Genomic DNA, 27,553 nt, shown 5'->3' on the forward strand with positions numbered 1-27,553 from the left:
GATCTGAGCCCGGCTCGGCCTCAGCATGCCAGGAACACGGTGACGCTGAGCCAGACGGTGACGGTGGTGCCAGTATAGCCTGCCAGGACTGCCACCCTGGCAGCACGCTCATTCGCTCATTCACCTGAGGGCTCTCTCTGTCTTCACCATCGTGTTACCAGAGGGAATCACTTTCCTCCCTCACAACCAGCAACCTGCCGTGTGAACCCGAAACCAAAAACAGCTGGAAGACAGCATCCACGCTGAGCCTGACGGACGAGCCAGGACACATTGGAGGGTGTCCCCACACTGCCTTCCTGCAGCTCCCCATATGCTGGAAGCAAGGTGCCACAGGGTGCCAACAGCCCCTCCCTCCAGGTGGGGCCGGCTTCACTTCCTCAGGAGCTCGTCAACCAGCTGTCAGCATGCCCAGCTTCTGCCAGCTCACCAGCTTCGTGCTGTGTGCCCAGCACAAAATGGGCACAGCACAAACCTCGGAGGCAGCAGGCCCCAGACCCAGAATGGCTTTTCCTTGAGCAACTGCCACCAGTACTACCACACGTGAGTTTTAAAAACTAAGTGATGCCTGACAAGGAAGGATTCCCAAGGGGAACTGCCTGCCCTGGCCATCGCCCGGTGCTTCCGCTCTGGGCAAGGCAGAAAGCACACCTGGCAGAGACGGTGCAGGTGCCCGTCTCAAGGTAACAGGGAGCGTCAGCAAGGACTGAGCAGCAAGTGACGCTCAGGCGGCTCAAGAAGTCACCACCAGCAGAAGCCTCTAGGTGTCGCTGTCCCTCCGAGGGTGGCTGATGGGGCTCACCCTCACCAGAAGGCAGAGTGGGGTGGGTGTGACCGCAAAGTCCCCAAGCAGCATTAATATGCAACCATTGCAACTTGGACTTGGGGCTATACAAAACCCACACCAGAAAGCCACCATACCCTGGCCGGCCATCAGCCCCGGTGGCAGGTGGCTGCCAGAAGCCTCACTCTTGGGCTGGCCATCAGCTCCCGATGGCAGGCAGCTGCCCGAAGCCTCACTCTTGGGCTGGCCATCAGCTCCCGGTGGCAGGCAGCTGCCCGAAGCCTCACTCTTGGGCTGGCCATCAGCCCTGGTGGCAGGTGGCTGCCAGAAGCCTCACTCTTGGGCTGGCCATCAGCCCTGGTGGCAGGTGGCTGCCAGAAGCCTCACTCTTGGGCTGGCCATCAGCTCCTGGTGGCAGGCAGCTGCCCGAAGCACTGCCTGCAGCGTGGACACAGGTTCCAGGTTCCGGGCAGCAAAGTCTCAGCTACCTGAGGAATGAGGCTCTGTACCGAGCCCACACTCCAGAGCCAGGAGTCCCCTCAGAGGCAGAAACCAGGGAGAGCTCCGGTTTCACCATTTTAAAAAGCCATGATCGGCATGAAAGAACTCATTCCACGTGTCTTTTTAGGAACGCTGAAGTCCCCGGGCTGGGGCAGGGCTGGGCTCTCTCCCTGAACTGTTTTTCCACCGTTCACCTGCAGCATCAGAAAGAATCGCTGATTACACGCAATGCCTGGTGGGCAGGTGCCCACGGAGCTGGAGCACCTTACCAGCAGGCTGGCCACTGCTGCCACTCGACGCGTCCTTCCAGCCTCAACTGAATCATTGTCTGCGTGTTTTAGCAACAGAAGTCCTACACATCTAAGCCCGAGGTCTGCCTTCTGGAGAAAAACGGGCAGGGTGGCCGCACCTCTGCCTCCCACACACTGAGAGCAGGGCAGGCGAGCCACCCCTCAGGTGCACAGGGATGGGAGGAGCAAGAACAGCCCCAACAAGCGCTCCACAAACTGGGTGAGCGTCACAGGAGCCGAGCCCAACGGAGCTGGGCACCCAGGCACAGGCAGGCAGCAGCTCTCCGCCCAGAACAGCCCTGGGCAGACACAAGCACTCAGAGGGTGGGAGTCAGGCACGCGGTGGCCCAGGCCTGCACAGGGTGACCTGTCACTCACCGAGCAGCTGGTCTCTCCATCCCACCTCTCACCACAAAGCACGGCTGTGCACAGCTTCATGGCGACTACCGCTCGTGTGAATGGGAAAGAGTAACCCAGGGGCCGGCGCTGTGGCGCAGACACAGCGGGATAAGCTTCCGTCCGCAAGGTCAGCATCTCCCAGGAGCCCTGGTTCTAGTCCTGCCTGCTCAAGTTCTGATCCAGCTCCCTCCTAACTTGCCTGGGAACACAGCAGAAGACGCGGCAGGAGTTCCCAGTTCCTGGCTTCAACAGGGAGCTGCGGCTACCAGAGCATGAAGCTCCCTCTGTATGTGTCTGTAGGTCTGCCTTTCAACAAAATCAACCTTTGAAACACACAGAAAAGATCATTGAAAGACAAGCTCATCTGGGGCCTAAGAGTTTCTTAAATTCATGGAGCTTTTTTGGTAATATGTATTTCTACCAACTTTCCAAAGACCCTTCACACAGCTTCCAAAGGGTGGGACATCCTGAGCCAACGGAAGTGGGAGGTTTGCAGTCTTCGAAACACTACTAAGGGCTGCTGATGATTCTAGAAAATCTCACCACAGCCCACACAGCACGCACACTGCCAGCTGTGGCTGTGTCCCTCCGGGGTCTGCAGAGGGTCGTCCGTTGCCAGCCTCATGCCCCCCCAGCACTGCTGCCAAGCACGGCTCCAGCGCCCGGGCTCTCCACAGGGAGCCACTCGCATCCCTCTCTGGTTCTAACACACTTCCTCAACCCTGCTGTGTTATGAGTTCTGCCTCAGTCAGTTACGTAAGATCTGCGAGGAAGACAGAGCAATGGAGTGGGTGCTGCGACGCAGTGGGCAAAGGTGTGGCTTGGGGCGCCGCTGACGGCCCCAGCACAGGGTCCCCCCACCACGGGACACCTGGACGGGGGTAGGCTCCCGCTGGGGCCAGCCCTGGCTGCTGTGGGCATTTCAGGAGTGAGCTTGCAGAGGCAGGATCTGTCCCTCTGTCTCTGCTGTTCATACACATAATCTTTTTATCTTTTTTAAAAAGAGGGAACAAGGAGTCTTTTGAGATTAGAATGTCCAATACAAACACCAGAATAGCCAGGACGCAACGACCTAGAACTTCAGGGCACCCTCCAGCGTCCTCTTCTCACTGTTCCTTTTTCCATTCTGTAACCCCAATGGATGTTCAGGCAGACTGACATGTCCCTCTTCCTCCAGGAAGTCCCCCCTGACTGTTGAATCACACACCCATGTCATCCAGGCAAGGCAGCTTTGGGCCTCTCTCTGTGATGGCACTGCAGTCCCCCTCTTGTCATCTCCTCACGACCTAGGCACTTGCCATCAGCACCCACAGCAATAAGACTTGGTGCCCACTATTTCCCCAGGACCCAGCACAGCACCCATCCACTCTCAGCAGATCCCCGAACACCCTCTGCTCCCATTGACTCGCACGGGCATAGCACCCTCAGCAGGGAGCAAGGGAGGAGGTGCCAGGCCTGATGAGCAAGTGACAGGTGTCCATCAGGGACGGTGCACACATGCCATGCCACCAGGCAGGACACACGCACTGCTGGGAAGACCACACAGGGCACTGTGACTGAGAAAAACGAGCCAAGTCTCTGGTCAGGGCTGGGACACCTGCTGAGGTGCCTGTGTGCCAACATGGGAGGGGGACAGAGGTCCTGGCTGCAGGGGGCCCTGAGAACGCGCCCCACGGGATACCCCGGGGTGAGTCCGGGGTGCTCAGGACATGCCCTGAAAGCAGCACAGTGAGGATGGCTGGAGCACAGGACCCAGCCAGAGTGCATGGTCCACACAGGGGCGCCCTGAGGGTGAGCCCCAATGCCTGCGTTCACCTCCTCACCCTGAGTGAAGAACCTCAGCTTCTCCCAATACCCAGAGCAAGCACTGAGGTGCCTGCGGCACGCCGCCTCCCTGCCCTGCAGAGACCACAACACACAGGCCTTGGGAATGCTCGGCAGACACCAGAGGACCCGCGGCCCAGGACCTCGGAGGCAGGCACCTGCAGGGACCGGGAGCAGCAGGCCCAGAACTGTGCTGCGGTCACACAGCCTTCAGTGCCAGGGCACAGGACACAGCTGCACACACAGGCCAGCACCATACAGACGCCTCCTCCGTGTCCTCAGGGACAATCCCTGGAAGACCAACATGGCCATCACTGCCCCCATCTTGCCAACCTGACGGCAGAGTCACCTGAGGCCAGCACGTGAGGACGACTTCTGGTAAATGTGGGCACAGTCCTGACCCCAGACATACCTCCAGAGCCCCAGGATCCTACTCCTCACAGAAGGGCAGTGGGACTAGAGGTGGAGGCAACACCGAGCCCCGGCACGGCAGCCAGACACCCACATCACACATGAGTTCACATCCAGTCAGACACGCACACACACCACACGTGAGTGTACAACCAGACACCCACATCACACGTGTGAGCACACACCCAGACACGCACACATACCACACGTGAACATACACCAAGCCCCCCAGCATTGCAGTAAGACACCCACACCACATGTGATTGCACACCCAGTCAGACACGCACACACCACACGTGAGTGCACACCCACGTGTCCCGGACCCGTACATACGTGCAGCTTGTTAAGCAGCACTGCGTCCGTGGTGCTGTTGGCTCCGGGCTTCGCTGCTTTCCAGAACTGCTTCTGGGCCGAGTAGCGGTTCATAGGGCACAGCTTGAAGAGGCAGTCTGCGGGTGAGACACAGAAGGACCAGTTACTGGGGCTGAAGCCACGGCATGCTCGAGCCAGGAAGATTTCTGTGTCACCCCCACAGGTGCCACAGGTAATGCTGGACTGGCACCTGCACACGTCCCAGTCTCTGCTGTGGGCAGTCCCAGATGAGTAGACTGAGGCTGGCAGAAAGTCAGTCATGTGTTCCAGAGCCTGTGACGGCCAAGTGGGACTTGACCTCAGACCTCAAGGCCCCAGAGCCTGCCCACTCACAGCCACTGCCGCCGCACACACAGCTGCCTATCCAGCACCCTCTCTAGTCCCATTCCACATCTAACAAGCCAACAGCAGCTGACGGAGAGCGAGCTGGTGGGCCACCTGTCGGTGTCCCATGTGAGATGCCCGTACACACAACCACATAGAGGAGATGTGGCCCTGTCCTATCTCTCCAGAAACTCCAGGCCAAAGGGACAGCCATAGCTCACAGCTGCCACATGACTTCTGAAGATTTTGTTAAATAACATGAAACACCGAAGCAAGAAGTACCTCCCATACCATGCTCCTCAGCCCACTTGAGACATAAAAATAGTGATCTGAGCAGATCATGGAAAAAACCAACTGGAAGGACTAGAACAATGGCTAAACTCACTAATCCACCTCCTAGCATCGGCATCCCATATGGGTGCCAGTTCAAGTCCCGGCTGCTCCACTTCCCACCCAGCTTCCTGCTTGTGGGTTGGAAAAGCAGTGGAAGATGGACCAAAGCCTTGAGAGCCTGCACCCATGTGGGAGACCCAGAAGAAGCTCCTGGCTCCTGGATACGGATCAGCTCAGCTCCCATCATTGTCATTTCAGGAGTGAACCAGCAGATGGAAGATCTTTCTGACTCCCCTCTCCATAAAATAAAATCTCCCTTTCCAATAAAAATATGTAACTTTTTTTAAAAGTCCACTGGAAGTTATGCAACAGATTTTTAAAAGCCATTTAGAATCTTGCAATAATGATGTGTTTTTAAAGCCCCAGGCCTGGTGATGCCACAATGTGCTGATGGCCAGGAGTCACCATGGTGCCACGCCACCTCTCTGAGCTTGTGTTGTCCTTGTTTGACAACACATGCAGCTGACCAGCAAGGTAATGTACACACCTGCTCAGTATCTCTAGACAGGGCATGTCATCAAGGCAGAACAATGCTGTGCTAAGCTGCCGATGCTTGGTACCCACGTGCTGGGGAGCACATGCTCTGGCTAACAGGGTAAGGACTTGGGGAACAGAATCAGCACACTTGGAGCAAAAACTGGAATCTGTGCAACAGACCCTCAGAGTGGGCCACAACAAAACACGCAAAGGGATCTGTTCATTCAGGGAGACTCGCTTACAGGACCTGGGGCAAACACCTGTTACACTGTCCTGGCCGGGTAACTCTCCCCGAGTGGGTTCAACACCAGGACTTGCCTCTCCTTGACTCAGAGTGCCAGTCCAAGCCAGCATCAACAAGCTGCTATCAGGCAACATGCTTCCCATGGGTAACTCAACCCAGCTTGGCCCCAAGCTGAGCTCCTGGGGAACTAAAGGCACATTCTCCCTTCTCCGTCACCTGCATGTCTACCCAGCCCTGGGCAGACTGCAGGAAGGAGAGGAGCAGTCATCAGATTGAGGACCTGACCCGGAGTGTCTTCACAGACACAGAAGATGCAGTATGAGTCTCGGGTCACAGTGGACACGGGAGAGCACCAGCTTCCAGATGGATACTCTGCCCACTCCATGCCAAAGGCCCCGGTCACAGCCACGTGCATCCAGCCACGCTACCACAATGACATCACAGCTAACAGACTTTCCTTCTTGCCGGGTATGTGCAAGCTTGCCAACCATCACTAAATCCCCACCCCCAAGCATGAGGGCTTCGGCAAATGTAACATGCACAACACAGGACTAGATGCAGGATCTGGGCCGGGCCACTCGATGTCCTCAAGTACTCCATGACTTCAAACAAGGAAGGCACACAAGGGGTACAACTCGTCATCACGCCTTGCTCATGGGCCAAGTGGGATTGAAACTTTCTCCTCCATCAACAACAAGGTACATTCAAATGTCCTCTTCATGAACATCCCTGCCAGGGCAATAGCCACATGGGATCCATTCATTTCAAAGCAACTTCACGTCAGGTGATTCTGGACCCAGGATGCCGAGAGCTGAGAAGCCGGCCGCCCAGCTGCCCACATGACCCCAACACTGGCCGGCCAGCAGCACAGCTGGCTGCAGCAGATGCCACCCCACACAGGCCTCTGCGTCATCAGGGGGTGTGTGTGGTTTACCTAAGGCCAGCCACAGCCTGGCTCTGGCTTCCACACCAACGATCGTCTTTGGGCTAAACAGAGCCCGGCCCTGGATTCGGTGCATTTACAACCAACTGTCTAATGCAAATAGGAGAGACTCTAACGAGCTAGTAACAGAACCGGATTAGCCTTGCTGATTCCCCCCAGCCTTCCGGTTGCTTAGCAACTGATTCACAGTGAAGACTGAATTAAGCAATTCCAATATAATGTTCAAGGGGCCTTCTGAAATTTGTCACTGAGTGTCCCCGTGCTGCCCTTTACTATCTAGAGGGCATCGCAGGGCACAACTCAAGTTTTGCCAGCTCCCAACACTGTGCTGACCAAGAGGAGAACCTGGGAGAACACCCATGGAGGCTGACCAAGGAGAGGCACCACGCATGTGTGCACACCCAGACACACTCAGCGCTTTGATCTCCTCCCAAAGAAATGCCACGAAGAAACTTATGTGACAGGTGCTATTTTAGGCTGTGGAGCAATCAACTGAGCTAAGGTTTCAAAAGATTTCTTCGGAATATTCCAAAGCTTCAGCATATACCAGAGTGAGCTGGCCCAGCGGTTTAGCCACACAGTGGCCTGGGGTAGGGGGTCTTGGGGTTTTGGGAGCCACACACGAGGGAGAAGAGGCCACTCAATCATCCACCACCTACACAGTGCCCAGGTCCTCACCCGACTCCCAAAGAGAAGAGTTCATGTCCCATCAAGACCTGCGGGGCAGAGTTAAGAGCAGGCAGGGGAAGGTGAGGCACAGACGAACCCTGAGCATGGAGCAGAATGGACAGGGAAAGCAAAACCACAGCCAGGCACTAGGTGCGTGGCATTCATGAGAGCCACAGACTCAGACACGAGCAAGCCAAGCCAAGCCCCCTTGGCCTCCACTCCCGGGCTGAGGGAAGAAGCAGCAGCCCAGGACCCCAGCGTGGCTCCAGCGCTGCAGAGACAATGGCAAACAGGTCCCCCGAGACCAGCCCAGCTCCCACACTCAACACCATTGACCAACGGGCACACGGCAGTGGCTGACCAGAACAGCCACATGGGTCCAGGGACTGGGGCCAAGGAACCCAATGGAGAAGAGCCCTACGTCCACAGCTAAATGCACAGCTGTTGCTGGGGCAGCAAGCTGCAGGACCACGGCCTCCCAGGGCAGCCTCGACGGGCGGGAAAGGAGCAGCCAGCCCCAGGGACACCTGTACGAGCCCCCGGCATAGGGGTAGCACAGACACCCCAAGGGGAAACAGGCTGACCAGATCAGACTGGGCCAGGCAGGGCTGCAAGCCAGGAGGCGCCCACCTTCTCCTAGAGCAGAGGAGAGCCAGTGCTGGAGGCACAGCAAGACCTGGGTCAGCCTCCATGGGGTCCAGGCGGGGTCCAGGCAGCCTCCAGCCAGGGAGGGTCAGCACCATGGGAGGGTTCAGGTGCATGTGCAGGGCAAGCAGGCCTGTCCATCAGCCAGCAGCTTAGAGAGCACAACAGCCTGGCTGCATGTGTGCAGGCGGGGCGAGGGAGTTGGGGACATGGACGAGCAAGTCAAGGGGGGCACGGAGGATTGAAACAGCATTGGGCACAGTCAGCTTTCAGCACGGGGGGGGGTCCCCGTCTCCTATGCACATCTGGGGGAGCTACAACAGTTTGAGCAGGACAAGCAGTTTCCACTGTGCAGAATAAAGATTCTTTACCCCTGCTCCTAAACAACAACAAATGAAAAAACTCCACTCTGTCTCCTGTGAATCCCCCTCCCTCACCCCAGGCTTGCAGCACAAGAAAGATGGAAAGATCATAACGGGATGGGGCTGAGCGTAGCTGCACCTGCTTGGGCACAGGGCCCAACCAAGAGAAATTCTGTGTGCACACCCATCCTTGGAAGGCTTCAGAACTAATGACAAGATGGCTAGTGCCCGGCAGAAAACCCAGAGAGGTCAGACCTGCAGGTTGCCACTGTACCTGGGTGCAGGAGATGGCCACTGCAGATCACAGACCCACGCCACCCACAGCTGCAAAGAGGACCGAGGAACAGAACAGAAACCAGGGCTCCGTGTGGCTGCACGCACAGCAGGACAAGGCCCAGGCCCCATCCCGGCCACTTCTCTTCCATTTCTGCAACCTAGAGCCCAGAAGCCAGCAACTAAGAATGGCTCTTATGCAACTGTTTCAAACAGGAAAAAGTACCAAAAAATAGTATTTAATAATATACAAGTACCAAAAAATAGTATTTAATAATACACAAAAATATGTGAGATTCGAATTCCAGCGTCCATAAAGAAGGCCACGACTCTTGCCAAGAACGCTTTTTGGAACACGCTCTCCCTGTGTTGCGTCACATCCTCCATGCTGCCTGTGGCGCTGCAAGGCCTGAACTATTTCCTGTCCCATCCTTTCCTGGAAATGTCAGAAACGACAGAACCCTTCTGAAGACCTCCAGAGGGCCCCCGAGGCGTGGGGGCTGCCCCAGACGGCACTCACGCTGCAGCCGCCCTCCGTGCCCCGAACTCTGCAGCTGTCACTCAGCATTCCCCTCTGAGACCACACTACGTGGCCAGGCGGCAAGGGACAAGGGTTGCAGCCCGACACACTAAGGAGCAACACAAAATAACAGGCAAAGTGGCTGTGAGGACCAGAGAGCAGGGCACACACGGGCGAAGCCATCGAGGGAACAACAGCCAACCTGCTATTCAGACCTGCAGCAGCAAGACCTACAAGCACAGCCTCAAACAACACCTGTAAGCTACAGCCACTACCAGCTGAACTACAGCCTCAAACAACAGCTGGAAATGACAGCTACTACCAGCTGGACTGGAGGATGATGCTACAGGCCACAGGAGCTGCTGATCCTAGTGCGTGAGTCTCAGTGGGTCCCTTCACACAGACAGGACGGTGCATGACTTTCAGGACCCCAGTACCACCTGCCCCCAGGCTAGACCAGGCACAGGAACGAGCCGTGCCTCCAACATACGGTGGCCACGTCCCAGTTCTGGCCCCAAGTAACCCTCAACCTTGAACTTAGGGCTGCACTGGATTCCCCGGGGCCTCGGAAAGACCTTCACAAGGAAGCTGCCAGTCACTGTCACTGACAGACGCAGCAAGGACGTGCCTCGAGGGCACCAGGCAGGTCCCTTGCAGCACAGGGAGAGGGTACCAGGGCATGGGGCACAGGGGGACAGTCAGCCCTCACACCTGCTTCCTCAATGACACAGTGAACGTCCAAGGAAGAAAAGACGAAGCCCCCCCTGCAAAAGAGACACCCAGAAACTCAACACGAGACCGACACTGTAGGGGCAGGCAGGCGGCCCGGCAGGACCCAGCCCGACGGTGACGTCTACCCACACGGACAAGACCAAGCACCCCTATGGCCAAACCCTCAGGGGGGCTGAGACAGGCGACCACGGGCCGCGGAAGTCATGGGTAGAATTTTGAGCAGGTCCACCCACGGACACCAACAGGTGTCATCAAAACACAGAAGCAAACAGGAAAACGTCTGTGGAGAGGGGGGAGATGTCGGGGAGCAGACACCCCAGAAAACAGCAGTAGATACTCAAGAGCCTGGGTCCCTGGCACAAAGGATGGAGCTACGGGATCCTATTTCTGACCAGGTCCAGCCTGGTTAATGTCGCACCTGGGGAAAAACCAGCAGATGGACACCCCCTGTCTGCCTGCAATAAGTAATTTTTGAATAATAATAATTTTAAAAGGATAAAAGGCTGCAGAAGGAAAGTTCCAGAAGGAAAACGTCACCTGCTTAACAGAGAAGAGGGGACTAACTCTGCCACCGTGGTGGTTAACATCCACAAGGAGTACTGAAGGGAGGTCAGAACCCGCCACGACCACGGACTCTGAGCCGGGGGACCAGGCTCAGCTGCATGGCTCCGCCTCCGTCCCAGGGTGTGCAGTCACTGTGAGGGGCGGGTTGTCCGCACACAGATGGGGAGAACGCTGGAACAGCTCCCAACCCAGCTACCCTGTGTCTGCTGCCCCTGCCAAGCCAAGGCAGCAGCCACAGGCAGGGCTTCTCCCAAGTGGGATGGCCAAAGCACCTCCCATTAGCTGTCCACACAATACGGACACTGTCACCAAGTGACAAAGGAAGCAGTGACGTCCCCACCGCCCCGTCCTGCCCACCTTCCCAGCTGTAGGGGCCCTCCCTGCCCCCGGGTCAGTCAGCTGCACACGGAGGACTTGGCCGTTCCGACTTCGTCCAGCAGGGGCAGTTGATCCATGAGACTGACTGGACATCAGCTCGGGACCCAAGCAGGGCAGAGGCCCACGGCCTGAGAAGGCCAGGTCCCTTGCCACTGTGAAAGGCAGGTGTGCCATGAGACCCTCTTAGCCAGCAGTCGGGCACAGACACTGCCAGTCGGGATCATCAGATGCTCTGTCTGGCCCTGCCCACACAGACTTTCTGAAGACTAGGGGCGAGAGAGCCCACTGGGGGAACAGGGTGGGCATCCAGGGGCAAGGCAGAGAAGACCCTCATGGCAGAGAGGGCCCCTGAGACACAGCACGCCCTGCAAAGGGCTCTGAAGGCTGGGCCTGGCTCCATGCCTGCACGCTCTTCCTGCTGATCTCGTGAGGGGGTGAACATCTGTTGCCATTTACTTTGAGGCTGGGGATTTTGGAAGACCCACCTACTATTTCTGAAGGCAGAGCAACAACATGCGGGGTGGGCCACACAGAGTTGTGCTACAGTGGGAAAAGCTGCTGTCTGCAACATCAGGATCCAGCCAAGCCCCCCGTCGGTATCCAGTTGTTCCACTTCTGATCCAACTCCCTGCAAATGTGCCTGGGACAAGCAGCAACAATGCTGCCAATCTTGGGCCCCTGCCACTCACACGGCCTGGCCCTCACCACTGGGTCAACTTGGTGAAGAAGATCTCTGCCTCTCTGGCTTTCAGATAAACCAATCAATCCATCAATCAACCTTGGAGTGTGCACACACCGGGTGGGCCAGCTGACCTGTGATAACTACCCCAGTAAAGAAAACGGGCAAAGGCCTCATCAATGCCAAAATAAGTGCAGAACACGCAGGAGCTGCCTCGCCCTGCCCCTGGCTCGCTGAGCGGCCCTGGCCCAGCAGGCAGGGGTGCAAGCGGCACGCTCCAGGTCGCAGGTCAGCCTGTATGCTCCAAAGTGCCTGGATGACCCGGCCAGCTGTGCTTACATCCCAGCTTGCCCACAGCTCGGGCACGGGACTGGAAAGAAAACGCAGCCTCTTGCCTCCGGCAGAGGTGGAACCATAATGGCTACCACGCAAAGTAGCCTGCAAGACAGTCCATGAACTGATTTGCTCGAAGACCTCCCGACAGGTACGGCCCAGAGCAAACGCAAGAAGCAGGCTGGGAGGCAGGAGAGACAATCCTAGGGCCCAGCGCACACCACAGGTTCAGGGATGCTGCCACCAAACAGGCCATGGGCTGGACCCACGCGTGCCCAGGCTCTCAACAGTAGCATCCACTGTGGGGGCACCTTGTGGAAAAGAGCACCCTTTGGGGTGCTCACCATGCCGCTGGTCATCACCAGCAGGGGACAGAACGCCCCCATCACTCCACACGCTGACATACCAACATGCACACAACAAGGGTACGACAACAAGCCAGTAGAGGATGGAGTTCAGAGCTCATTTTGGCCTTAGTGGTTCTGAAGCCCAGACATATCAGGGATCTGTTCCTGGGAAATGCATCTTACGAAGACCTGGGGTGGCTGTCAACGGTTCTGCTCCAAAATAAATTGAGCTTTTAATTCCATTTTTTCCCACAAACTTTTTGCAGTGCCCCACACACGAAACCAAGAGCAAGCGTGACAGTGCACTGTCGTGCGAAGGACGGTGACGCTGCTGGCCACGGGAAGGCAGGTCTCCCTTCAGGCGGAAGGTGACGGCCACACTCGGCCTGTGCTGCTGGCAACACCCGCTTGCTTTCTGGGATTAGGTCGGGGTCCCTGCCTACCAGAGAGAAAAAAGGTGGACGCAGGATGAGTCACAGTGCTGACCAGCTCCGGGACACCTGGGCCACGCGCCTGCTGGGCCCCAACTCACATGTCCAGCCCTGGCAAAGGGGCAGCCCTGGTCCAGCCCGCGGTCTCCAGCAGAGACACCCAGGACCCCGGCTGCTGTCCCTCTGTCCCCTGTGGGGCCAGCTGTGTGGAGCCCTCGGTCGGGGCACAGACGGCTGAGAAGCAGCCCGGGAGACCAGCTGTCTGCTCGACTCACTCGTTCTCTTTCCGTCTTGCCCTCCACTGAGGACCTGGTGACCCGTCCCTGCCCACACAGCCCTCCCAGGCCCCTCCCAAGGGTGGCCGCACCTGCCAAGAGTCATGGCCTTTTCTGCTCCACAGGGAAGCCCAGCCAGCAGCAGGCAGCAGCTCAGGGCTCACGTGGGGCCATCGCGCAGAGAAGCCGGCTCCCTGAGTCGCTTTGGAAACCACATCTCCATCGCTTATGCTTTATTGCTATCCTGGTCGACATCTGCCCCAAACAGCACTGTCAGTCCAAGTGTCTACAAAGCTGCCCCAGAAGGTCCCCCTGAAAACCACCACACAAGCTCACGCCAGACAGCACATGTGACAGCAGGGGCCCTTGGGCAGGCCCCTTCAGGGGTTGTGGCACCACGGGCAGAGCCGCACGGACATCACTGCGCATTCAGGCTGCCGCGCTTCAGGCCCAGCACCCTGCTGAGGCCTCTCTCAGGCAGCAGAGTGCCTAGGCCCAGGCACCCACGGGAGAGACCTGGCTCCTGCTTTGGCCAAGCCTGGCTCTAGCTGCTGTGACCACTGGGACTGAAGCACAGGATGGAAGACCAATCAGGACACCTACTTCCACACATCCTCCTCCCCCTACCACCTTTCAAATAAATAACCTTTAAAACAGACAAAGAATGACCCCAGCCATCAGCAAAGGTGAGTCAGCTGTTTCTCCATGCCACCTCTGCCATCTGGGGCTCCTCTGGGGTGTCCTGCACACTGTCAGCTGCACCCCATTCCACAAACGGGCGACCAGAGCTCTCCCTAGCGTCTGCCACACGCCCTCCTCGCAAGCACAGGCTCCGAGCCTCCCCTCCCCGTGACCCTCAGGTCCCCCAGCTCAGCTGAGGGCCATGCCTTGCCAGCATCCTCCACACCCTGAAGCCCTGTCAGTGTGGGGTTCCCGACCTGGGCTACACTGACCCTCATGTGGGAAGGTCCAGACAGGAAGCAGTGTCCTGGCCATTCCCTGGGAGGCTCATCCATGGTCTGGAAGTGGGGTTGAGGACAGCATCCCCCTGGCCCTCGTTTCTCAAGATTATGGGAACCAAGGGAGCTTTGCAAACACGCACTGGAAACAGTGCCTCCCGCTGAACACGGTCGCCCTCGAGGACACACTGCAGTCAACACGTGGGACCGAAAACCCCGGGAATTTCAATTGCGGGCAGGCCTTCCACACGGATCCCGGGGACAGAGGCCCCGGCCTCTCCTCTCCTCTGCCACAGGCACGCAAGCGGGGCAACTGGCACCATATTTGGCGAACAGAGCTAGGACCAAGTTGCCTTCCAGGAAGAAATGCAATTCCTAACACCAAATGAAAATCCTGAGGCCAGGGAACTGGGCCAGGAGCAGCGTTCCCACCTCCCCCCGTCCCCGAGTGTCCACACTCTCCAGGACCAAGTCACCCTGGCAGGGACACCGCGGAAGTCCGCTCTGACACAATCCTGACCTCCTTCCAGAGTATGTGTCTGCACTATGAACTTTCCATTCCCAGAATGCCTCCCTTCACAACACAATCTCCATAGCAGAGCTGGTGAAGCAGCCCACAGACTATCAGCATATGTGGAAGACACATAAGCACTCACACACACTTGATAAATGCCAGGAGAGGACTCTGAGTTTAGAGCTCTCCAAAAGCACAGAGCAGAAAGGTCTGCTGAGACGGCTCTCAGAGCTCCTGGACTGCCCAGCAGCTCACCCAGTGCCCAGCTCTCCCAGTGCTCCAGGGTGGGGGTGGCGGGTCACCCAGCTGAGAATCCCAGTTGGACCAGTGCTGCAGCATGGCAGCTGCAGCCCCCAGCTAGCAACACTGACATCCATAGCAGAGCTCTGGGCACTCCGTTTCCAATCCAGCTTCCTGCTAGCACAGATGGGAGGCAGCGGATAACGGTGACACAGGTGACACCCACAGCACCTACACCAGAAACTTGAATGGCACCCCTGGCTCCTGAATTCAGCCAGGCCTAGCCATAGCTGCAGTGGGCGTTTGGGGAGTAAAGCAGAACAAAAATCAATCTCTCTCCGTCCCTACCTCTCTTTCCTCCTCTCTACGTTCTTCAAAGAAATAAACCTTTAAAAGAAAAACAAAAATCCCTGGGGTCAGGTACTGCCTTAACGACAGAATCAACCCAACACTGAATTCCTCAACATCAATTCCGACTCCATCCCACCAGGTTCTGGGGACGTGCACGACACACGGCTGTGGGGAGTGGAAGCCAGAGGCCACAGTGCCCCAGTCCCGCCTGCGTGGCCACCGAGGCACTGCCCTGTAGCAGCGCCCAGCACTGAGGACCAGGCGGCACCACCCCGGGAATGAGCATGCGAGAGCGCAGGCTGGCAGGTTCCAGCTGTGCACACAGTCCAAGGAACGCAAACCAACCCGCCCCGAGGAAGGCCTTGGTGGGGCAGGAAGGAGGAAGCAGCGTGCATCACCAGCAGTGGGCAAACTTCTGCAGCTCACGGAGAACCTGGTGATCGACTGCGGTGCGCGTCTCGCGGACGTCTGTGCTTTCCCAAGGCGGGGTTTATGATATGCAATTACACATCCACGAAGCTATTCAGGTCCCCACAGGAAACAGCTCCACCCACTGCAGCGGTGCGCACTGGCACACCACAGCCTCCCCTCCACAGGACCGACTCAGGCACAGCAGACCTGTCTGACCCACAGAGTCCTGGATTCACAAACCTAAAGACCCCCTCCCCTCTGCCCTGCTGCAAAAACGTCACCACTGCATGGTCAGCCATCTTCCCTCTGGCAGCATGTCACCTCCCTCATTCCACAAGTCAACCACAGCATCCTCCACAAAACCACCCACAGCGGCGACTGTGCGGGTCACGGGGGCAAGGGTCAGCCAGCCAACATCCGGTTACATAACTAGATTTCCCCTCGGAGAGTAAGCGCAAGCTTTGATTTTTAAAGTGTGAAATCTCATACAATTTTAAGAGTAAAACACCATGCAGGTTAAACAGAAGACACACTGCACAAGAATTAGCCTGTGGGTCGCTAACTGGCACTGGTAGACACAAGGTTCAAGGCCAGTGCCTCTGCCAGCAGCTCTGACCGTTAGCAGAGTGTTGGCCTGCCCAGGAACTCACAGGTAACCAGAGGTGTGGGCACATTGAGGACTGTAGCCAAGGGGAAATTTTATACTGCCAATGTCATTCTCCAGATGGAAGCTATTCAACAGAATTTTCTATTTCCCCAAACACAGCCAACAGCCAGAAACAGAAAAAGAAAGCACACCCCGACAGTAACGATCCTGTGTAGTAAATCTACTCCTGGAAAACTGGCTGCAAGACCTTCGGCAACCGGACACAGGGACAGGCTGCACGTGGCCAGAGGGCCGTACGGGGGACAGGCAGCACGTGGCCACACAGGGCTGTACGGGGGACGGGCTGCACGTGGCCACAGAGGGCCGTACGGGGGACAGGCTGCACGTGCGTGGCCACACAGGGCCGTACGGGGGACGGGCTGCACGTGGCCACAGAGGGCCGTACGGGGGACAGGCAGCACGTGGCCACAGAGGGCCGTACGGGGGACGGGCTGCACGTGGCCACACAGGGCCGTACGGGGGACGGGCTGCACGTGGCCACACAGGGCCGTACGGGGGACGGGCTGCACGTGGCCACACAGGGCCGTACGGGGGACGGGCTGCACGTGGCCACACAGGGCCGTACGGGGGACGGGCTGCACGTGGCCACAGAGGGCCGTACGGGGGACGGGCTGCACGTGGCCACAGAGGGCCGTACGGGGGACGGGCTGCACGTGGCCAGAGGGCCGTACGGGGGACGGGCTGCACGTGGCCAGAGGGCCGTAGGGGGACGGGCTGCACGTGGCCACAGAGGGCCGTACGGGGGACGGGCTGCACGTGGCCACAGAGGGCCGTACGGGGGACGGGCTGCACGTGGCCACAGAGGGCCGTACGGGGGACAGGCTGCACGTGGCCACAGAGGGCCGTACGGGAGACGGGCTGCACGTGGCCACAGAGGGCCATGGCCAGCAGCCATGCCCTCAGCAGACGGGACGGAAGCACTCCCAATCTAGAGCACAAACGTCAAGGTGTGATCTAGGGAAACTTCCAGGGTAGAGTTATGCCCCCATGGAATCAACCTGCATAACTTAAGGGCAACAGAGGGTTTCTCCAGGTTTGCCCAAACATTTCCACCTGAACTTATTACCTCTCTGCTGAAAGTTGAGTTTCCTTCTACCCAGTCAGGGAAGCAAGCCAGGGCCCAGACCTCGCTGCTGCTCACCAGGCTGGCACGACTGGGTGAGAGAAGCCGGACAGCCAGAGGACTAGTGCCAGCTACAGGAGGACTGGTTTCCAGCAGCCACCCGAGGTAGGTGGGGCCACACTCTGGGGCCCAGAGCCGTGAGGACCTTGGGGAGGGGCTGAATGGCCATGTTCTTTGCCACCAGGTAAGGCACAGATAAAAGATGAGCTGGTCAGGAAAGAGGGGAAGCACAGAGCCCTGCGCTCCCAGGCGGCTGGCAGCCAACTCCACACAGTCTTCCAGTGTACCGGGCGGCTGGCAGCCAACTCCGCGCAGTCTTCCAGTGTCCCAGGCGGCTGGCAGCCGGCTCTGAGCTCCAGTCTTCCAGTGTCCCAGGCGCCTGGCAGCCGGCTCTGAGCTCCAGTCTTCCAGTGTCCCAGGCGGCTGGCAGCCAACTCCGCGCAGTCTTCCAGTGTACCGGGCGGCTGGCAGCTGGCTCTGCGCAGTCTTCCAGTGTCCCAGGCGGCTGGCAGCCAACTCCGCGCAGTCTTCCAGTGTCCCAGGCGGCTGGCAGCCAACTCCGCACAGTCTTCCAGTGTCCCAGGCGGCTGGCAGCCGGCTCTGAGCTCCAGTCTTCCAGTGTCCCAGGCGCCTGGCAGCCGGCTCTGAGCTCCAGTCTTCCAGTGTCCCAGGCGGCTGGCAGCCAACTCCGCGCAGTCTTCCAGTGTACCGGGCGGCTGGCAGCTGGCTCTGCGCAGTCTTCCAGTGTCCCAGGCAGCTGGCAGCCGGCTCTGCGCAGTCTTCCAGTGTCCCAGGAGGCTGGCAGCCAGCTCTGCACAGTCTTCCAGTGTCCCAGGCGGCTGGCAGCCGGCTCTGAGCTCCAGTCTTCCAGTGTCCCAGGCGCCTGGCAGCCGGCTCTGAGCTCCAGTCTTCCAGTGCTGTCTATCAGTGATGTTTGCAAGAACCAAGTGCAGAGACGAACTTTAGTGCCAGTCACCCAGGAGGGGTGGGCACCCCAGGGGTACAGCAAGGACGGACAGCAGCCATGCGGGATCTCCAGGTGAAAAACACCCACATGACATCTAGAAAGACACTGTCACGGGTGGGACAGCCACTTGCTCCCTAGAAGGCCAGCGTGCAGCCCATCTGTTCCCATGGGAGTGGCACGCACCCTGTCGTCCCCTTCCCATGTCTGCTCTGCTGCCCGGTGTGCTGGTCCAGGGATGACCTGGGCTTCAGCCCGCCAAGCTACACAAAGAAAGGTGGTTGTGAAGAGAAGATGAAGAACTTTGGCCAAGGCACTGAATCCATATGGTCCCAAACTAGCCAGTTGTCACCCCCTCAACACCCACCTGTGAACCAGGGGTCAGCATGGGCTGGACACCAGCAATAGGGCATCAGACGGGGCTACACTTGTCCCACAGATGAGGCTGTCCAGGATCAACACCTTCAAAATACAGCAGGAGGGTCCAGTGCAGTAGTCTAGTGGCTGAAGTCCTGCCTTGCATGCACCGGGATCCCATACAGGCGCCAGTTTGTGTCCCGGCTGCTCCACTTCCCATCCAGCTCCCTGACTGTGGCCTGGGAAAGCCAAGGGTGCCCCAAAGCCTTGGGATCCCACACCTACTTGAAAGACAGGACGAAACTCCTGGCTACTGGCTTTGGATCAGCTCAGCTCTGGCCATTGAGGCCACTTGGGGAGTGAACCAGTGGATGGAAGATCTTTTGTCTCTCCTTCTCTCTGTAAACCTGCCTTTCCATAAAAATGAATCCTAAAAAAAAAATCATGGCAAGGAAACATGGCAAAGTGCACTTGGCTCTGTCCCTTACAGCAGAACCTTAAACTCTAAGGCACATTTTCTCAACTCACGGCTCAGAGGACAGTTTACTGGGCAGACCGTGCAACCCAGACCACACTGGAATCATGGCGAGCTTGGGAGGACTCAGAGAACCTTCTAGGCCATCGGTGCGGAATTCAGATGCTTCTGTACCCTGAGTGCTGCTGGCAGCCCCAGGGAAAGCAGCTGGACCTTCCTAGTGGCTTCAAGTTCACCGGTCAGGGAGGGACACAGGTCAGGCTCCCCGCAGGAAAAGCAGGCGCTGCCGTCATGCCCAGGAGACGAGGTCACGACCTGATCTCAGCAGGGGCTGCCAGCCACACTACCCAAGCCCTCCTCACTGAAGCGCTCAGGTCACCTGCCCTTCTCCCGAGTGTCCTTTGGTATCCACAGGGGGCCAGGTCCAAATTCTGCAGATGCTCAGGCCCCAGTTATCAAAGGGACACGTGGGACCAGTGTTGTGCCACAAAGGAACAGACTGTCGCCAGCAATTCTGGCATGCCACACCAGAGTGTGAGTCCCAGCTGTTCTGCTTTCAATCCAGCCTCCTGCCACCCAGCTGGGAGGGCCGGACAGCTGTCCTCCTGGCTTGAGCCTGGCCACTGCAGCCACTGGGAGTGAACCAGCTGACACAAGACTGATGAACTGATTCTTTTCCAAATCAATCAATCTTTTAAAAATGATTTGAATGGCCAAGTATCAGCACAGATCCTCACACTTGCGCCTACATGCTTTATTACTTAAAATACCTCACCCGGAAGCAATGCTCAAGCAGTCATTGCTACACTGCATCATCAGGGACCACTAGCAGCAAAGGTCCACGCCTGCTGGGCACAGACACCCCCTGGGTATGGAAGCCAGGAGTGCACAGGCTGGCCACCTGATGGAAGTCGGCCCCGCCTTCGCAGAGAATTCTAACAGACAAGAAACCCTTCCTCCTGGCCTCCAACACACCCACCAGGAACTCGGCCCCATCCAGCTCACACCTCCACCCTCCCCAGGAGCCAGCAGCAGAACTTCACACACAATTATCCAATTTGTTTCTGAATCACACTCAAGGATGCAAGGAAAAAAAAAAAAAAAAGAGTCGGGCTGCTGCTGTGTTTCCTGCCTTGTAACCGCAGCTCCAGGAGAAAGCATCCAATCCAACAGACACCTGCTAGCTGCCTCGTGGGTCATGCTCCTCCTCTGACAACAGGTACCAGGGTGAAAGTGGCTGTGTTAGCACGCCCAGTCCACACTCGCAGCAGCAGTGTGCTAAGGGGGGAATGAGGCATCCGAGTCCACCAAGCACACGGCTCCATCTCGGGAAGAAGTTCCTGACAAGGAATCAAGGATGGATGCTGCCCAGCCGTGGCACCAAGCGCCAAAGCTGCACCCACAGAGCCGACTGGCAGTCCCACGTCGCCCACCCCGCTGCCTGGAGCCCAGGCCCTCTAGTCCCAGCAAGGCTGCCTCGGTACACAGTACGGGCCGGTTACCGACCACAGGCCATCCCCCAGTGCTGATCACAGACACAGCTGCCATCCGCTGGGCCAGTTGCCCAGTGCCCAAAAAACAGACCTGCGTCAGTCCAGAGCCTGGCGGCAGAGCTGGGCATTCAGCCTGAGTCTCCCAAGCAGCCACTCCTGCAACCTCCCAGGGTTTGCACAAGATGCAGCTGACGCGGGGCCAGGGTTTGAACCCAGGAACTTCACAGTGGAATCCTAGTGTCCCAAACAGCATCTTCATCCGTATGCTAAACACACAGCAGGATTATCCTCACACTGCCTCGCTGAGGAGACGGTTCCAAGACACGCCTCCCACTCCCTCAGGCAGTCCTCCTCCTGCGCCTCAAAGGCCCTGTACCCAAGATGGGCCTGAGGGCCGTCCCGACCCCTGTGGTCACACTGATCACAGCTAGAGACCAGCACAGGATTTCAGTGTGAGCACAGCACTCATGCCAGAGCTGCAGGCCAGTGTGGAGGTCATCACGGTGCGCCCGTGCCTGAGAAGCAGCAATGAAACAGCCAGGTTCCATGCTCCAAGTGGACCTGCCCCGCATTAACCAAAAGAGGGAGGGTAAGGAAGGGGTCAGTGTGAAGAGGAGGACCAGTCCGGAAAGCGCCCACAGCAGCCGGGGCTCCATGTGGCCTCTGAACTCTCTCGCCAAGCCTGCATGGGTTGGCTGTGCCAGACACAACTCCTCCACTGACATAGCCCCAGTGAAAAATTCAACCCCCCAGGAACCGGCAGCACTCGCGCCCACACCAGGAAAACCTGACCCTGACCCTGACCCTGTGGCATCAGTCGCCAGCAAAGGCGATTTGTCGGCTCCTCTAGAAAAGGGAAATAAAAGAAGGGGCCAACCTGCGCAGCAAAGGCAGCCAGGTCCGCCACCGAAGGGGAGCCCACCCACGGAAGACCAGGGGATGGGCAGAGTGCAGCGCCTCAGGGCAACAGTGGGCATCTCTGCCCGTTCTCCCCTCTTCCCTGGAAAAGCCAGGAAACCCCTGCTGAGAAGACCTGGGTGAAGATAGACCAGTGACAATGCGATCCTCTGGGAACAGAGTGCAGAACAGCGTTAAGAAACCACAAAGGCTGAAGACAGCTCCTCCATCCCACCCAGGCACCCACCAGCACCGGCTCAGCCTCCGTCTTGGTACCAGACACTGGGCCAGGCACCAGGTCCTGGTTCTCACAGCTTTAGTTTCCCAGCATTAAGGAACAGAGTCAACCAGCAAACACAGCCCAACCCAGAACCCAGAGCAGCGGCTGCTAGGACGATGTGGAAAGGAAGAGAAGCCACAAAGGGATGAGGAGGACAAGAAAGGAAGGTGTGTGTGGCGGTGGGAGGTTCTCCTGCAGTGGGGGCATCAGTGTGGGACACGAAGCCTAGAATTACTGTGCCAGTGCAGAGTAAGGAGGCAGGCAGGCACACGGGGCAGGAACAAGGCCTGTGTGGCAGCTGAGCAAGGTCAGAGCACCCAGGCAGGTCCGTGCGCAGAGGCCAACAGGGCCAGGCCTCAGTCCTGGCGGCTCAGGGAGTTCTCAGCTGCCTCGTCAGGGAGGATCCTGGATGCTGGATGCTGGGTGTTGCATCCTCCAGGTTTGAACTGGCTGTGTGCCCATCCAGGGTCAAGACACAGGCTTGAAACAGTGTCCTCAAGCACTCTGCTGTACATGCAGAGGGAAGCTGGGGAGGCAAGGGGGCAGCTCCACACAAGATGCCAAGGCTGGCCGGAAGAGGAGCCATGCCAGCCCAGTGCCTCTTCTGACAGGCCCTGTCACCAGGTGCTCATGAGTCCACGGGGCCCAGAGGGGCTGAGATACACATTTCCAAAAAATTCTGAGTCAGGTCCCCTTCGGGGCAATGACCCCAGTCAGTGCTGTAAGTACAGCCGGGCACAGCACTCAGCCGGGGGTCTCAGCAGGCACTCAGGTCAGGGTGTCGCAGAGCAGGCGGGCTGAGCACACGGGACACAGACAGGGCCAGGAGACATGTCAGTCAGGAGCACATTCATCCTCCAGGACTTGATGAGATCATCCGGGCAGCCAGAGAGGACAGGGATGAGACCAGCGCTGGGAGCAGGGACAGCCAGGATGTGACAGACACAGACAGCCGGAAGATGTGGACAGCGGATATGCCAGGCCACCACCAGCCGATGATGTCTGCAAAGCCTCACAGGCACGGGATCCACTTTGAACACATGTTTAAACCCCACACCAACCTCCAAGTGCCCTGAAGACCAGCCCCACTTCCCACGGGGCTGAGAACGCGTGGGAGAAAGCTCAGGCAGTGTCCCAGGAACCCAGGAAGCACACCTACTCCAAGGGTGGGAAAGCAGCAGAAAGGAGCGCTGGCCACTTCAGGAGGGCGCCCAGTGGAAGAGCTTCCTGACCAGCCAGGCTGACACATCACTGGGTGGGGTACCCAACAGGACCAAACGTCTCTGAACTCGGCATCTGCAGAGCACACTGGGGAGCTGCGAGGCCCGTGTGGATAGTCTCCCTCCCAGCAGGTACCACACAGCTGTAGTCAGATGGAAGATGCCACAACCTCTATGGCCACCAATACACAAAGCCTGCCTCTCGAGGAAGTGGGTTTGTCAATCCACGCCGTGTCACTCCCTTGTGTCACCTAGCAAATCTGGAGGCGACAAGGGCTCCAATCCCAGATTCAGGAACCGGGCTCCAGCTGCTGCGAAGGAACCACACAAGCCAGCAGAGGCAGGCACCGGAGCAGGGGGCCTCAGGCGGGGCATCCAGGCAGTGAGATGTGAGAAGCCCGGTCCTCAAGCCAGTGAGTGGGCATCATAACCTCCAGGCAGACAGAGAAGCACCTGGACTCTCCTCCAACCAGCCCCGGGAATCTCCCAGGGACAGCAAAGCTCAGGGACAATGGCCTCAGTGGATATCAGATGAGACCCACGTGAGAGAGGGACTGGGCAAGAGTGTCCAGGAACACATGAGGGCAACAGAGGCCTCCCAGAGCCAACGTGGTCACCCATTAACAATGCACGTGCCCCTGCCCTAGGCATGCCCACGCGGCTAGCTCCAGAAGGGGGCTGAGCCAACGGAGCAAGCTCATGGCCACAGGTAGCCGAGTGACCACAGTGGAGCCGAGAGCTGACTGCGCCTAAACACCTCAGTTTCCCTAAGGGCTCAAGAGCCACGGCAGCCTCAGGGAGGCGGCAGGCAGGAGAAACTGCAGCTCTCAGGGACCACTCTCTGAACCATGGCAGCACTGAATCCATGCTAATGGCGGAAACGACTGTGGCTCCCTGTGTGCAGGGACAGATGAGAGAACCCCATATTCAGAGCAATGGGACTGGGACCATCCTGCGAGCACAGACTGATTCAAGCCAATACGTCCATCACACATACAGGCAGGTCACTGTCGAGCACTCTGCTTGTGACCTCCAAACCACACAGAGCTTCCCTGAGAGTCCAGAGACCGAAACCACTACCTGGGCAGGGAGCAGCACACCGCTCCCCACCAGGGGCTACCCCAGAGCCTCCTACGGGCTGGGTGGCTGAGGACGCTCCCCACCAGGAAGGCACTGATGTAGGGACACAGAAGCTGCCCCTGACACCGTCCTCCGGCCACCCCTGGGCACTGCTGGGTGTCATCCAGGGACTCCTTACGGGCCCCTCAGGATACCCAACCATGATGCAGCACCCCTGAACTCAGTCACACACACTCTCACCAGGGAGGACTCTGAGGGCGGGGGAACAGGAAGGCTCCCAGAGACATGCAGAGTGGGCGGAGAGGCGGCAGCAGATGGAAAAGGCTCCTCTGACAGCTTCTCCAAGTGCGCTTCGGAGCTTTTCCCAGGCTCCCCCTGAGAGGCGGCCTCCCCACTCGGCCAGGAGCAAAGAACATTCCTTCACCCCCTTCCCACAAACCCCCAAGAAGCTCAACTTCCCTGTACTTCAAGCCAGCCCAGGCTGCTCCCTGGGAGGAGGGCAGAATTCCCAACACCAGCCTTGGGTCTGCCCCCTCCCTCCTCACCTTCCAGCACAACAGCCATGACCGTGAGCAGAGGGTCTACAGACTTCCTTTTTAGGCCAAAGCTGAAAATAAGTACTGGTTCCAGGAAAACTGCCACATTTGCCTGCTCCTGAAAATCGAAGCTGGTTACTTCACTGATTTGAAAGCAAGCTAGACCGCTTGGAAGGCAGTGCTGCCAGGACTCGAGGTGCCGCATGGCCGGGGTCGGGAGGCCACAGGAGCAGGACCTCGCCCACCACGCACCTCGCAAGAACGCGACACAAGTATGTGCTCCTGTGCAGTGCTCAGGATAATCAACTGTGAGCTTTACGGAAGCCCGGGATGGGGGCCCTCAAAAGCCCCAAACATCACGAAGAGTGCAGAGTCGGGGAGAGCTGGGGCCACAGCAGCTGGACAGAAGGAACCCAGGAACGTAGCCAAGGTGTGCCCACCGCAGAACCCCGGCAAGGGAGCGGGTCAGGACTTTTCACATGGCAAAGAAGTGCTCCCGGGTCTGCCCTGTGGGAGTACCTGCAGCCCTCTCCCTGTGGCAAGCACCCCAAAAGCCCCAGGCTGCCCCCAGTGCAGAGCAGCTGCCAGGAGCTCCTGGCCAGAACTGGAGGAAGCGGGGAAATGCTTCTTGAGTGTGGAGAAACGGTCCTTTCCAGGAATAGCCAAGTGAACGGCTTGACCAAATAAGGCAAATGGGAGCCAGGGAGCCACAGGCCCCGGCTGCATCTCCCCAGAACCAGCCAGCTGGATGCAGCCACGCGAGGCCATCGCCTGCAGCCCAGAGCGAGACAGAGAGGCAAAGCAACTACAACGCAAGGGCGCCTTAGCAGGGAGAGGCCTGGAGGCCGGCCACCTGCAACACGTCAGGGGCGGTGCGCGACAGCAGCCCCTGTAACACCCAAGCAGGGAGGTGCTGCCGTCACCACCAGCAGCCAGGTCCCCTCAGCCACGCCCAAGCCCGCAGCTGTGCTGGCGGACAGCACCACGCAGGACCCAGGCGGCTCACTTCCACTCTCACGCTGGAATATTTCTGAGCCTACGCCATTGAAGCATTTACGTAACTGTGGTGCTTTTTTTTTTTTTTTTTGACTCCCAAAACAGGTCCAAATCCAGTTTTCTGGTTTAACAAATGTCCCTTGCAGGAGGAAGGGTGGGATTTTTTTAAACAACTTTTCTTCCCAGTTATGCCCAGTGGACAAGAAGTGAAACAGACGCTGCAGAAGGATGGTGGTGTGAAGGTTGGGGGAGGCTAAGAGAGGACGTTCTCCAGGGTCCCAGATGGGATGTCTCTCGGGTCTTCCCTTGGCCCTTGCAAGTGCCAGCAGCCTCCGCAGTCCTGTGGCACACACGCAGGCCATGCCCTGGGCACACAGAGAGCTGGAGGGGGAGGACGCATTCCATAAATTTTTCCACCAAGCCTCGCACTGCTTTCACTTTCCTTGAGTCATTGCATTTTGTGCAAAGAAAGCATCGCAGGGCAGAATCTAACAGATGGCAAGAAGCCTGCACTTCCAGAAAGGATGGCACACTGAGGTGTGAGCGGCTCCAGCACTGCCCAGGGTTCCTCCCTGACAGGTCCTTGCAGCACAGCAGCCCCCCACGTCCACTTCCTTCCCACACACCACAGCATAGCCACTTGGCTGTGCGGGCTCCCTCAACAGCAGACAGACACCCATGGCTGCCAGCCCCCACCAAGTGCCCACGGCGAGCAGATGCGGGGCACACACCCGGGTGGGTGGCAGAGCAGGCGCTGTTCACCCCTGCACAGCCCGCTGGCAATCAAGCCGACTGACCCATCCTGCCTGTGCCCGTAGAATAGCGCCTGTCAGTGTTAGTGTGGGCAGCTGTCCCCTTGGCGTGTGCTGACGTTTCTGGAACCGAAAGCTGGTTCTTTGCTAGAGGGCAAGGAAACTGCTGCTCAGGCTGGCCGCGAGAGGTGACAGCACACATCGGACATGTCGACACACTTCCTGGAGACACAGCGCACTGCAGGATGCACGCTGAAGGAACAGACTCGGCACAGGGACGCACCGGACATCTTCAAAGGCAAAACAACTCTATTTCCATTCTCCTCTTTTTCAGCAACTCCAAGTAAAACACCCAACCTCTCAAGATGGTCAAGAAACCCAGCAGAGCTCCAAGGCAATTTAGAAAACAAAGCTCGTCTTAAGTTCTTAATTAACAGCTTGTGTGGGCAAGCGGACATGTCCAGCCTACGGAGCCGCCGTGGGTCTCTCTAACTGGGAAGACGAGCAACGACCTGGCAGGGCCATTCTAGGGCATCACTCCTGGCCTGCACAACTCGGTCTAAGAAGGCAGACAACACAGTTCCCCTACAGTCATTTTTCCATCATAGATGGCTTTTGAGCATCTGGTTATTTTTAGCCCTTCATACATTGGAGTCTGCACAGGCAAAAATAGATGTTTGCTTCCTATAAAACTTGCAATGGGCTGGGCGTCGCTTGTTGTCACAGACTCATCTGATACAGAACTGGGCTGCTTCCCGGGACAGACAACATTCCACCCCAGATCTTCATTAAGGTCCATGTAGAATATGGCAAGCGACCTGGAGCTAACACAACCCGCATCCCACACACTGGTGGGGCGCCGGCAGGACTCAGACTGGCACAGAGCCGTGCACAGCCCCGGGCACCGTGTGGGCCGCAGTGCTCCGGGACAGGAAGCGCAGGGCCTGCCTCGACTTCCCCACCCTGCTTGCACTCCCAGGAGGCCAGCCGCAGGGCAGGAGGGCCATTCCTAGTGGTTCCTGGGGCGGTAAGTTGTGCGTGTCTTTAATGCCTGGGTCTAAAATGTGGAGG

General features: G+C 58.1%; 1 protein-coding gene across 2 annotated transcripts in view; it reads right to left on the reverse strand.

The window, feature by feature from the left end:
* Window positions 1-27,553, reverse strand: part of ITPR1 (inositol 1,4,5-trisphosphate receptor type 1) — a 219,310-nt gene that overhangs the window by 137,140 nt on the left and 54,617 nt on the right. For both annotated transcript variants that reach the window (XM_058679216.1, XM_058679215.1), the window contains exon 4: window positions 4,540-4,655. In XM_058679216.1, the coding sequence (XP_058535199.1) occupies window positions 4,540-4,655 (116 nt within the window). The remainder of the gene's footprint in view (window positions 1-4,539; window positions 4,656-27,553) is intronic.

This window comes from Ochotona princeps, chromosome 21 (genome assembly GCF_030435755.1).
Source record: "Ochotona princeps isolate mOchPri1 chromosome 21, mOchPri1.hap1, whole genome shotgun sequence".
In the NCBI taxonomy this organism is placed as follows: domain Eukaryota; kingdom Metazoa; phylum Chordata; class Mammalia; order Lagomorpha; family Ochotonidae; genus Ochotona; species Ochotona princeps.